The 13,989-nt window shown below is 41.0% G+C and overlaps 1 protein-coding gene across 1 annotated transcript in view; it reads left to right on the top strand.

Annotated features, from left to right (window-relative positions):
* PLCXD3 (phosphatidylinositol specific phospholipase C X domain containing 3) overlaps positions 1–12,971 on the top strand; it is a 164,104-nt gene extending 151,133 nt beyond the window's left edge. Inside the window, exon 3 of the mRNA XM_048850660.2 lies at positions 5,502–12,971. Coding sequence (XP_048706617.2) covers positions 5,502–5,658 — 157 coding nt within the window. The 3' untranslated portion in view covers positions 5,659–12,971. The remainder of the gene's footprint in view (positions 1–5,501) is intronic.
* The last annotated feature ends 1,018 nt before the right edge of the window (positions 12,972–13,989 follow it).

Raw genomic sequence — 13,989 nt, 5'->3', positions numbered from 1 at the left:
TCATGATATACAGATAATTTGCAGAAATTTGTGCTAACTTTTCAAGGCTTATCCAAATAGAAATGCACCACCAAACTTTTTGAAATGTGCAGATAACTAATTTGCATGTGTCAGAACTTCCAACTACTTGGCCATTAATTTACAGCAGCAATCAAACTCACATGGGGCTTTTCATCTTCTAAGCACTTTGGAACATTTACTGCCAGTAATTAAATCGCACAACAGCCCTGTCAGGCAAGCAAGCAGTCTGATTTACTCATCAAGTAATATTATTGGTTGTCACGGCAGCATTTGACAGATAGGGAAATAGGGAAACTGAGGAGAAGTGAGTTTAAGAGATTTAAGGTTTTTCCAAGGCTATGGAGAGGTAGCACTGTTCTGGTCTACGTAGTTTTGGTACCAATATAACTATTTTAAGTAGGGGTATGGTTCTTTTTTACCTAAATAGTAATACCAGTACAACTTCTAGTGTAGACACAGTTTTACTTGTACCAGTATATCTGATTCCACTTCCTGTGTGGTACTGATATAGCTGCCTCCATAATGATTGTACCACCTTAACTGTGCCAATAGAGCTTAAGCAGTATAACTTTTGTGTGTCAACAAGGCCTGTGTGAGAGCTGAGATCAGTACTTGTGAATTTTTGGGGCGGAGACCTGTTCTCAGACCATTCTGTCACTCTTTCCAGTGTAAGGTTAGGAAGCTTTGGCCCTGATACTGCAGGTGCATGGACAGTAAAATCCTTGAGGCAGACTCCCAGTGGCCAAAGGGGTCTGCTTACATAGATGCAACTGCAGGGGGGTGGGGTCCATGGTTGGCTACAGTGCATTTATAGGGGGAGAGAATTGTTTATGCCCATGAACAAAATCCACTTTGTTAGAGAGATTAAGGCTTTGTTTACACTGGATTTTCGTCAGTAAAACTTGTCATTCAGGGGTGTGAAAAAAACACACCCTGAACGACAAAAGTTTTACCGACGAAAAGCACCAGTGTGAACAGCGCTTTGTCGGCAGGAGAGCTCTCGTTGGGGATGGAAGTTTTTTGTCGGCGCAAGAGGTCTTTCCTGCTGACAAAGAACGGCTACACTGTGCACCTTTTAGCCGCACAGCTGTAGCGGCACAGCTGTGTCACTAAAAGGTGCGAAGTGTAGACATAGCCTAAGAGAATATACACTAATGCCATGCTATCTACTGGGTTTCTGTGAGTGTAAAAACTTGTGGGTGGCTGCCACACAGCATGGTCTGCATTTTCCTGACTAAAACCCTTAATGAGGACAATTACAGTACTAGTTTGAGGCATGCTGGAAATTACAGTGAAGGGTAAACAAGTTTTGTATTGCCATTAGAAAGAGACCCAGAGGAATATTAAACCAGGATTATTCCCATAATTGCTGTTAACATGTGTGAGTGTTTGTACTAAAGCAAAACAATGCACACAGTTTCTTGCAACCCCGGATGTAGAGCCGTTTTCAAGGTGGCATTATGGGAAGAGGGAAATGTACTGCCCTTTATGTGAACTTCTCATCATATGCAGTGTTAACGAAAGAGACTTTTGTAAAATACCCTAAGCCTAATTCTTGAGGTCAGTGGAGTTACACCAGCACAGAATTTGGGCCCCATGTATTTTGCTGCTTTTATTTTTTCTGTGCATTAATATGGAGAAATCTTGTGCTTTGCTAGGCAAAGATTTATTTTATTTTATTTTATTTTATTTGCTGTCTAATCTAATCTATATATGATTTATGTTTGCAAGATCTCTAGATCAGCAGTTCTCAACCCACGGCCCAATTAGCACACAGCTGTGGCCCAGCTCAGCCGTGTGCTAAAGGCCGCCCACGTGGCAGGGTCTGGGATCCCAGCTGCCCACCGCTCAGAGTGCCAGGGTCAGGGCTGCCGGCCCACCCCATGTGGCGGGTGTCCAGGGGTCAAGGCTGCCAGCTGGCCCTGCGGAGTTGGGGGGTCTGGAGTCTGGGGCTGCCTGTGGCCCCATGGGGTCTGGGGCACCTGACCCGTGGGGTCAGGGGTCTGGGGCTGCTGGCCCACCCTGCAAGGTCTGGGGCTCACGGCCAGCCCTGTGGGGTCCAAGGCAGCCCCACAATGGGGGTCCTGGGTCTGGGGCAGGCAGTCAGACAGCCCCGCATGGCAAGTTCTGGGCTGCCACTACTCTGCCACCTGGCCCCTGCAGCCCAGGTAACACATTATGGGCTGCATAAATAAGTTGAGAACCACTGCTCTAGATCCATCAACCAAAGATCCTTATCAGTTTATCTGACAGTATGTGACTGGGGATGGTGCAATGAAGTTCAGTCTGAAATATTAAATGAAATCCGCTAGCTACCAGCACTGAACCTGAAAGAGTCTCATGTCAAGGCACACCAGCTCAGGTGAGCCTGAAATGGAATACTAGCCTAAAGTAAACCTGTCTAGTAAATGTTAGATTGATTTGAACCTGGCAAGAGAAAAAGAACACTGATTATAAATATCAAGGTGATAGGCACCTTATTACATAGGTTACATCAGAGGTTCTCAAACTGACGCACAGGCCCCCCTGTGGGGGGCGCTGACTGTATTCACGGGGGGAGAGGGGGAGAAGCTTTAGAAAAAAAACGTATGGCACACATTTTACCCACAGCAATAAATAACTAGCAAATCTGATTCCTCCTGATATATCAGGTCCTCAAATAGTGCTGTGCATTTGACTCTAGATGGTACTGTGCATTTTGACAGATTTCTATTACCCTTGCACAGTATTATACAAAGCCATTGCCATCTGTACATTAATCTGTTTGCTAAGTCACGGTATGCATATTTAATTGTAAGCTCAACCACAATCGCAGTTTTGTTTTTGCTCATATTACAGTGGATTGTTGGCTCTGTTTTGAATCAATGCATTTCTGTTTGTAATATTTAGAGACAGTAGCTTGTTGATTTTTTTTTTTTATCGGTATATGTACCTGTCTGGCCAGGGCATAAACTACTACAGATAAAACAAAGTGGGGGCATGATCAAATAAATTTGAAAACCACTGGATTAGATGATCAGAAAACTCTTGGGTTGGGAACAGAATTACAAAATTATCATCAGTTTCACAGCAAACAAATGGGATGCCACAAAGAGAAGATGTTACGCCTCAAGAAGAAATAAATATCAAAGGCAGATGAGCACTTAAGAAATAAAGAACCTATATCAAACTAGTTAGAGACAGAATCAGGTCCCTCACTTTTAAGTCTAAAAGACTTTCTGAGCTCAAATAGGAAGCTAGAATTAAAAGGAAAGTCCGTTTAAAGCCCTCCCTGGGAATTCTGCCCAATGTAGTCCTCCAGTGTTCAGCAAAATATTGACATTTCAATATGACACTGCATTTTGAGTGCTTTCAACCCCTTTTGAGCCATCCTTAATCAGTTTCCTCATGCTCTGGTTCATCTGTGTCATTCTGGTTATGATTTGTCCAGTTCCTCAAAAGCTGGTTGGTGTCATAGGCGCCGCCTTCCTCCAGACCCTGGGAGTGCTCAACCCGCTGCTCCGCCCCAGGTCCCGCCCCCACCAGACCCCTTCCCCCAAGCCCCGCCCTCTGCCCCGCCTCTTCCCATCCACTTCCTCCCTCTCCCATGAGCATGCCCCATTCCCGTTCCTCCCCCTTCCTCCCAGAGCCTCCTGCACCACCGCGAAACCGTTGATTGTAGTGGGTGGGAGGCGCTGTGGAGGTGAGGAGGGAGCTGGCTTCCAGTGGGTGTTAAGCACCCACTAATTTTTTTCCATGGGTGCTCCAGCCCTGGAGCACACATGGAGTCGGCACCAATGATTAGTGTCAATTCCTTTCAAATGTTGGTTCCTGGAATCATGACATGGTCTCTCTCCAGTTTCATAGTCTCTCTCGTGGTTCTTCATGCAACAATACCAAGTACAATTCTTCAGATTTATACATAATAAAATTACAAAGATACTCCATTAAGTCTGGATTCAGCAAAGCACTTGAACACATGCTAAGCACCTGCTTAAGTCCCACTGGAATCAATCAAATCAAATTTTATGCTTTCATGAATAGACTTTGCATGTGTTTAAGTGCTTTTCTGATCTGAACCAAGGCCTGGGAGTGCTGTGCTTTTCTCTTTGTAATATTTTATAGGATCCAGGTTAACCTTTGTGTCAACAGTGAATACTTTTATAATTAAAGTAGTTAAGTCACTTATAAGTAAAATCTGTATCCTTCACCCATTATGCATGCTTTCTTACTATTTTGCCTAAGGCCATTGGTCAGGAATAGATTAATTTACATTCAAAACATTAGACCTGATTGGTATTGCTACCAGATCAGAATTTTACACTTGCTTTGTATAAGGGAAAATTACTACCTCAGGTGCAATCCAGGAGGGAATCAGAGATTTGTAGATTTTAAGGCCAGAGGGGTCTATTACATTCATCTAGTCTGAGCTCCTGCATAACATAAGTCATAGATTTTACTCAGTGCATTCCTCCTTTTAGCCCAGTAATGTGTGGTTGAACTAGAGCATATTTTTAGAAAGACATTTAATCTTGATTTTAAGACTCCAAATACTGGACAATTTGGTAATTTGCTACAATGATTGATTACCCTCACTGTTAAAAATGTGCACGTTTATTTCATTTGAACTTTGCTAACTTCAGCTTCCAGCTATTGGATCTTGTTATGCCTTTATCTGCAGGATTAAAGAGTCATCAACTATCAAACATCTTCTCCATATATAGCTTATTAGAGATCATAATATAGCCTTCATGGCATCACAGAGAGCTCTAGGTTATAAAGAGACACACAGAAATACATTTTGCAGTCCAATATCCCACTTCTGGGTTCCTGACCTAATAACTCCACCCTGTCTCAAAAACAACCATAAGTCTTATTTTCTTCCACTAACTAATCATAAAGACACAAACTCATGATGGAACATAGCCCATGACTTGACTATTGGACGTGTGATATACAGTTTTGTAAAGAAAGGGATATTCAGCACATTGTTCTGGTGTCCCAAACTAAGATTTAATATAAGTCTAAATCCTGATGGGAAATAACTATCAGGAGCAATGGAACTTTAGAGAAACAAAGGTCTTGTTTTTGTGAAGTGAAACAATGAAGAAATAAGTGTGAGAACAATAGACAACATCCACTATGTAAGCAGAATGTTTTGCAAAGCTTTGTATGATGTGTCAACCTAGCATGAACGATGACTTGTTTTCTCTGTTATTTCTCCTTCCTAACCAATTGCTGTGGGATTGCATGGCATGTTTCTATTAAATGTTTGCATTAATCCTTAAGAAACTGAAATATAATCAAGACATAGTCTACACAGGGAATTAAAGGAGGAAAGGGTGAAAATTTCAAATGTGCTCAGCCGTGGCCTAATTGAAGTCAATGGGCATTTTACCCTGGGGAGCAAAGTGAAGTCAATGCTAAGTGCTTTATAAAACTCCACCCAAAATACTTGTCTTGCTTCTTTATTAATAATTCTTCTTCCTTTTCCTCCTCAGGGCTCTTCCCGCAATGATGCATTGGGTCCGAACTCAGAAACCAGGAGAAAGTGGTATCAATATTATCACTGCTGATTTTGTAGAACTTGGTGACTTTATCAGCACTGTCATAAAACTCAACTATATCCTGGATGAAGGCGAAGCTGATACTACTTGATACTACTGCAATATATTTGTTGTTCATTGAGTAGATTTGAAAGGAAAACCCAATTGTATTAGAAAAAAATATCTTGTAACACACAGATCTTCCTATAACACTGAATCTCTGAGGTGTTTAGGGCTGTAGTGGGTGGGCAAAGGGAAATGTTTTCATTGGTTATAATAATTTTCTACGTTAATAAACCCTCATGTTTTTCATTTGAAGAGCAAAACAGGATTTCTTTAGTGGTCGACTAGAGAAAGCCACTGCACATTTTCCACAAAGTACCAAATATAATATTTGTGTCTTACTTCTAAGGTTATGAATAGTGCCAAGCAATTTGCTTTATGTAGATTGGAGGGACATATAATGCCCTCTGTCTGCACAGGGAATTCCTACTGACATGAATGTTTTGCTGCAGACTGAGGGCACTATATGACCCTAATGTTTCAATTCAACGCACTTCATCTGTTAGGTGGCATAACTGATTGCATTCATTGGCAGCCATCAGTTTATTGGCATTTGGGGAATAAATTCAATATAAAGTCATGCTTGCAATTCTTGTATCATCAGCAGACGGCAAATATTGAGAACCATATTCTGTAGCCTGTGCAGAATATGGGCCAAATCCTGATCACCTTGCTCACCTGGAGTAGGATTGTCAGAAGTGCTGTGCACTTGCTGAAGTCAAAAAAGTATGCAGCATTGGCCTAACTCGAATCCCATGAAAGCCCATGGGAGTTTTACCATGGACTTCAGTAGGAGCAGAGTTACGGCAATGCTGAGCACTTTTAAAAATCCCTCCCATGAGAAGTCCCATTTACAGATGTGATGCAAAGCCCATTGAAGTCAACGGGAGGCTTTTCATTCATCGGCTTTGGATTAAGCCCTAATTCAGTAGAATTACTCATCTGAGTAGGATGAGCAGGATTTGACCTCATCTATAGAAATTTACTTTCTGCAGGAATAAATCTATACAGACGAAACGTTGACTTGTTTAATACGAAGTTGCAGTATCAATTTCTCTTTAAGGCAGCTATAAACACAGAGCAACAGTTTTCTGCTGATGAAAAAATTGGTGCCAATTCAACAGTGAAAAATTGCTCTACTAAAGAGTGGAACAGTTCAGTGGGTAGCAAATAACATTAATCTATGGTCCTTTCATTCCTGTGAAATAATAAATCATGACAAGAGGTTTAGAATACCTGCTATTACAACAGCAGACCCTCCAGTCCCCCTACTCTAAATGAAACATATATCACTCTAATGGGTAAAAAAGTTGGTGAGATATAAAATAAAATGAGAGCAGAGTCATTGTATGGTTTCAACAACTCACAATTGGATATTAATAGAGTTAATCATATATACTGATGTGCATGTGGACAATGGAGGAAAGTAGAGCATTTAGTAAAATTTCTACAAATCATACGGACTCCAAAGTAGTACAATGAGAAATTGCTTATTGAAATATCATAGTTTAAATTTGAGAGGGTGAGGGTTAAGGTGGCATCCTTATTCAGTTGAAGTCCCCTTGATAGCAATGGAAGTTGCTTGAGTAAGGCCTAAGGATGGTTTTATTTGGCCCTTACTAATTTCCATTAAGTGATAAAACATGAGGAATAGAAACTGCAAATGCAATGTTCTGAGGTTACGAAAATGAAAATGGCGTCACCAGGAATGGATATTTTTTCATTTCCAAAGTAGTGGAATAAAAGGTATATTCACTGGTATTTTGTATTTAGATGATGTGCCAGTGTGTGTCTATGCATGTATGTGTGCATTAAAGGCACATATATATATATTGTCTCTATGTACATAATACAGAGACATGCACACACAGAACTGTGCCCTCATTTTTAGCTATAGGTATATATACAGGTTAAAGAATGTAGAAAGTAAATTTACAACTCCTTCTTCATTAACCATCCCTGTGTGTCAATTAGGGCTATGAGAACCAATCACAATGGGACCGCAAAACCAGGACAGTTTGGTTTCTTTACTAACCCAAAACTTGACCAAAACATTTGCTGAGGTTCACAAACACTGTCTCTTCCCATGGGAGATGGAGGAAGCTATGGTTTTCACACAAAGCGAGACGAAACTCAGTAGGTTCTGATGAAAGTAGTTTCCAGATTCTCTCAAAGGAAAATTCAACAGATGAGAGCTACATGAGTTGAAATGCACAAGTAAGTTTTGCTGAATCCCGTGCAAACTGAAACGGCCACATTTTGCACAGTTCTCAAGGCAGTGCCTTTCCTTTGAACAGGGCGTCTGGTGATATACATTTAGAACTTGTTTCCTTACTTATTGGAGATATGGTTTAAGAAACTATTTTCATAATTATTTCAGTGAGCCAGATTGCTTTTTTTTCAATGTCTTCTGTCATTTTTCAGGTTTCAGAGTAGCAGCCGTGTTAGTCTGTATTCGCAAAAAGAAAAGGCGTACTTGTGGAACCTTAGAGACTAACAAATTTATTTGAGCATAAGCTTTCGTGAGCTACAGCTCACTTCATCGGATGCATGCAGAAGTGAGCTGTAGCTCACGAAAGCTTATGCTCAAATAAATTTGTTAATCTCTAAGGTGCCACAAGTACTCCTTTTCTTTTTGTCATTTTTCAGTTATTTAAATGTGGCCAAAGCATTTTAACTGCATAAAAATATTATATGTTAAAAAAAATAAAAAATCTGAGCAGTGCAAACATCTTTAGGGTGAGCAAAGAAAAAAGACTAATTTGCTTTTATTTTGTGATTGGGTTTCTATTATAAACAACTGAGAGGCACAATGTTGATTTCCTCCTGGAAACCCTGAGTCAAGCACACATAAAATGCCACAAGGGTTTCATTTATATAAATATGTACTGAAAACAGGTGTTTCGATGTATTTAAGAAAAAAGTATATATAAATATAACTATGTTGTATCTTGAGCTTATTGGCATTGTTAAAATGTTTGCTTAGCATCAGTTGTGTCCTATTTGTTGTTTGGGTGCTGGAAAATAAAAGCAAAGCAAAAAAAGTCCTCTGCAAAGATAGGGTAATAAACAAATTATGTAGTTTCTCCATTGGGCTGGGGGAGGGAAGGGATCTTTATACTGTTAGCTAAATGCACAAAAAAACTTTGTCAGCTAAATGACATTTTCATTCAGCTGTTAATCTCCTTCCCAATGGAGAAGAACAGAATTTAATGGCAAGGGCTGTGAATAAACAAACTAGCTTTAACTGTTGTCGGGGAGGGAATAGAGTAACGTGCAGTTCGCTAGTCTGTTGTGGACAAACATCTTAATCCTGCCATCCTAACGGGGAAAGTTTCCATTGTTGTACTTGTGGGATGCTTGCCAAGAAACCAAACGCACCAGAAAGGAAGTGTGCAATACAACTGGACCCTTTTGGGGCTTGTCTACATAGGGAGTTATTTCAGAATAGCTATTCCCAATTAACTGCATGTGTGGATGCTTATATTCCAGCATGAGTGTCTTATTCCACATTAGCTTAATCCATACAGCACTCTTATTCCAGAATAAGAGCAAGTACTCGTGGAATTAATCAGGAATAGTTAATCTGCTTTAAATTCTCACCTTCACTTATTCTGCATTAATTTTTATGTGTAAACAAGCCCTTAGAGCCCAATCTCGCCATCTGTATGTAGGCAAAATTGACTTGAACATTAAATGTGTCTGCTTAAGAACTGCAGAATTGGGTCCTACTGCGTTCCGTTGTTTGACATAGCCTGCTTTGGTTTTTCTGCACACATACCACATGGAATCCTATAAGGGAAATAATGACTGTAATCTACTCATAAGAGCAAAAACCCCACCTAAGATACTGGGCATCATAATTTTTCCATGTGTTGTATTTTGCATCCTTCACTGTCTTTTGGAGCTAGTAATGTTAATTCGTCGACTGCCATCACATTGTCTTTTTTCTCCTCTTGTACACATTTAACCACTCGTGTCTATAGTCTAGTGTGTACATGTCAAGTAATATGAATCTTTCGGATGCTATGACATGGCTACTTAATGTTTTCTTTCAGTCAGATCTGCAAAAATTACCAATCACAACAGAGCACCACATACATTAAAGAGCTTAAAGGCAACGGGTCAGATGCTCAGCTGGTGTAAATCAGCACAGCGCCAATCATTTCCTTGAGGCTATCTTGATTTACACCTTGTGAGAATTTGGCCCACTTATTTCATACCAGTATACTCATTGGCTTCAGTGAAGTTATTTCTGACTTACACCAGTGTATGTGGGATCTGCTCAGTTTTCACCAATGAACCCTCATGGAAGCCCACTGAAGTATCAATAGTAATGAAATCAATGATATTACAACTGGTGTAACTGCAGGCAGAATTTGCCCCAGTATTTTTATAGATGTAATTTACACATACATTCTTCCATTAAAATTATCATAGTGTTCATTTCTGTAAAAGTATGTACAATGTGTGTGTACCTCCTGAATGCAGAGTCAAATCCTGCTGTCAAAACAACTCTATTGGCTTCAGAGGAGTTACTGCAGATTTACACTGGTTTAATCAAGAGCAGAAATTGACCAGGGTGTGGTATATGGTATGAAAGGAAATAAAAAATTCTGAAGACTAGCTGAGAAATATCAAAAAAGAGAAGTCTACTGAGAACATACCTCTAATGGTTTTCATTCTGAATACAATGCATGGAGCGATGAGCAGTGCCATCTGAATGGGTTATATGCGGATTTCAAGAGTTCAGCTAACACCATTTTAGACAGCTAAACCCCTTTTCAGTGAAGCAAAAGTTAATAGTTTATATGATGTGTTTGCCATATTTCACTGGTAGCTTCTGTGTTATATACAGTTGTCAACATTGTTCTGAATTGTTCATTTACCCACTGACAAGGATAAAATATGCTGTAGAGTATGTAAAATGTATTGATGACCAGTTTCTTGGAGTTCAGTGATTTTTCTCTATTATTATTTATTATGTTTATTACTGTGCTGCTGTTTTATAGGTACTGGTTACATGTTTGTGTGTGTATGTGTGTGTGTATGCGTGTGTGGGGGTGGGGGTTGTGTTCAAAATGTGAGAAATAACTTATCCTAAAGGAAAAGGGCAGTCATGGTACCTGCCTTAATGTAGCTGCATTATTTTGTTAAGCCCTGTAGTTATGAGTTCAGATTTCAAAACAAGTTGTGTGGTGGCTGAATGCTTTTTCCAGGACTGGGTTGTTTTACTTTTTAGAAGGAGTTAAACTTGAACTTATTTGGAGCTCATTTAAAAACTGATAAGGATTAGCACATTTTTAAGATCAAATTAACTGTACACAAATATCAAGACCTAGTATGATATATCATATCAGCCAGATCATTCCCTCAGATATACACTCACAACTCCTATTTATGTCAATGGGAATTGGGCACATCTAATGGAGAGCATGTAATTTGCTCTGGATTTTAGTGTAGCTATGACACTAAGGGCAAAATTTTCCAAGGTAATTCAGCTGTGGGTGGGAAAATACCTGGGTGCTGGATAATACTGAGAATGTCCTCTGGTGGAATATGACTGTGAGTTCACAGTTCGAAACCTGCCCCAGGATCCAGGTTCATTCCACATGTTGAAGAGGGAGGGTTAGGGACAAGGAGGTACCCAGGCCAGTCCTGCCCACTGACAGCATTCTGCTGTCTTGAGTGTACAGCTTTCACTAAGAAAGTGATGTAAGGTCCAACAGGCCAGAGTTGAAAGGCTTTATGCTCTAAGAAAGAAGGGGAGCGTCAGTACTTTCCACTACACAGAAATATGATGAATCAGCCAACCATGTCTCACAATCAAATACAGTTCCCCCTTCCCGTTTCTGCATGCAGCACCTCTACTTGATGTTAAGGGTGATTGTGTCCTCAACACCCAATATGTGACACAAGACAGGTCCAACTCCAGATCTGCCCAGCCAGACAGCTGCGTGCTGGCCTGCTCAGTCAATTGATATCGTATGGGGGGGGGGGGGGGACAGCTTCAGAGTCAAACCTGCTTAAGTAGCAGATAATAGGTTTGGGGTGCTGAGGTGAAAGCCAGTGAGAACCCACCCCGCTGGTTGGGGAGAAGCAGCTGTAGTACTTAATTTGTGCCAGAGCTAAGCCCTAGCACCTCTAGGCTTGCCACATCAGTTATGAAAGTAAATCATTGCTTGAGTCCTGGCACATCTTTCATTACAAATTAAGCACTGAGCAGAAGTGCTGGTTATCTAATTTCAGCACCCTTCTGCAATCTCTCTACCCTCTGTCCATCATCCCTCCTTACCTTCCATGTGCACTAATATGCCTTATCCTACTCTCAACCTCAGCTCCCTCCCAACATCACTAGCAGAGGTGAACAAACCCACATCCATGCTGGATATGGGTTGCTGGTTTCAATGCACAACTTCCAGCTTTGGTCAAGAACTTCCGTGAAGGGACACAGGGCTAGGAGAAGGCAGAGAGAGACTTAATGTCTCCTGTCACAGGCAGGTTTCCCACACCTCCACCACCCAGTCCCCATGCATACCCACATACTTGACCTGTTAGATACACCCTTCCTTGGTTGGAGATAATTTAGCCCTAAACTTTGTAACTCCACATTTAAAACTCGAATAACTAACTAGTAAATGTATCTGTGGGAGTAATCCTGTACTAGCAGCGAGATGGACTAGAGCCCATAGGCCTCAATCCTGCAGTTGGAGCCACATGGGCAAACTTTTTTCACACATGCAGAGTCCCACCAAAGTCAATTGGATCTGCAAAGATACCTAGATTCTGGGACTTGTATTTACATTAACAAATCTGTTTTGATTAGTGTTACACCACCTGGGAAGCTGGGATACATAAAGCAGAATGCACTAGTTTTAAGTGTCATTATAAAAACTGGGGGGAAATGTACTTGAAGATAAATCCATGGCAGGTGTTGGGTTATTGCCTGACTCGGTGATGAGTAGTTTTAGAAGCGTGCAAGGTAGTTATTCTGACAATATTGCCATACTGCCTCTAACCCTATTAAAATTCTCTTTCTAGAAGCCTTACTATTCCAAATGATTGCATTGCATTCTAATGCATTGGAATGATATTATTTCATTTTGTGAGATGTGGGTGTGTCACATTGGTGACCTATAGCTCCTTGTGCATTGTGCACCAGCGGTTCACAGGGCTGTCCCTTCTCTTTTTAGGATCTAGTCAATGGTACTTTAATAAATGTTGTGTAAAAAAAAAATCGCCTATAGTTCTGTATGGCAAATGTGATTTTTTTTATGACAAGAATGTGCATTGAATGTGAAAAGCATAAAACCCAGTTTCTTTGTATTCAGTGAAATGTCTAATAAAGCCCTGGTACCTGTACTCTTATGCTGTGGTTTCATTGCAGTTCACAAGTTCTATGTCTAGATGCAACAAAGAACTTCCAAAAAGAACTGACCAAAGACATTATACAATGGAACCTTCTTCAGGGCACTTCTGTGAAATGGATTAGAGCCAATTCTGGCTCCCAAGAGCGGATGAGACTTGTCCTCCCTCATATACACCTGTATGGAGAAGGTGGGTTGCTGGAATTCATTGCACTTCCTGAGTAAAAGCACTGGGAGCAGGGGGAGCCACTAGAGGCCCCCAGCCCCCAACTTGAGGCTCTGCACCGCTCTCTGCCCCATTGTGCATTGCCTGGCAGACCATCAGCACAGCAAAAGGCTGCATCTCCAAAAAGGAAGTGGGAGCCTCTTGTCAAAGCCACACTGCAGCAGCCTGTGAGGAAAGTCACACATCTCAGGCCACATTCTCTTGTGTTATTCTGTGCATCTCCAATGGATTAAATGGAGTAGCACCACTGTAAATGAGAGGACAAATGGGCTCACGGGCTCCACAGTGATGGAATGTAACAAGAAGCTATGTTTTCCTCTCCCATCTGTACAGAGGATCTCTTGTTATTTTGTCTTTATTCCCTATGTACATGGAATTCTCACTGATTTTCTTATGGAGCTCACCTTTGTCAAGGGAGAGCAACTTAGAAGGGATCTATCTGCCGTGCAGAGTGGAGGAGAGAATTTAGTTTGAAATTTGGTGGTTTGATAGAAAGCTTGCAGTATCCTGCTTTGAGTTATATCAGGGGGGTGCACTTGGTATAAGAGACGCCAGAATATGGCTCTCGTTCAGCAGACTGTACAACTGCATTGTTTGAACAAGTTTATAATTTGGGAGAAATGGAAGGGACTATACCTTGAAAGTGCCGTTCTACTCTAAGAAGTGACTGTAAACAATGCCATGGTGATGGTCTGTGCTGCTTGTCTCTCACTCACTCAAAATCACAGTCTTAGGGGCAAACAGATGTGTTAGCGGCCAATCTTGCAGTCTCAACCATCATGCTGTG

Source organism: Caretta caretta, chromosome 5 (genome assembly GCF_965140235.1).
Source record: "Caretta caretta isolate rCarCar2 chromosome 5, rCarCar1.hap1, whole genome shotgun sequence".
Taxonomy (NCBI): Eukaryota; Metazoa; Chordata; order Testudines; family Cheloniidae; genus Caretta; species Caretta caretta.
This window is presented reverse-complemented; position numbering and strand designations above follow the sequence as displayed.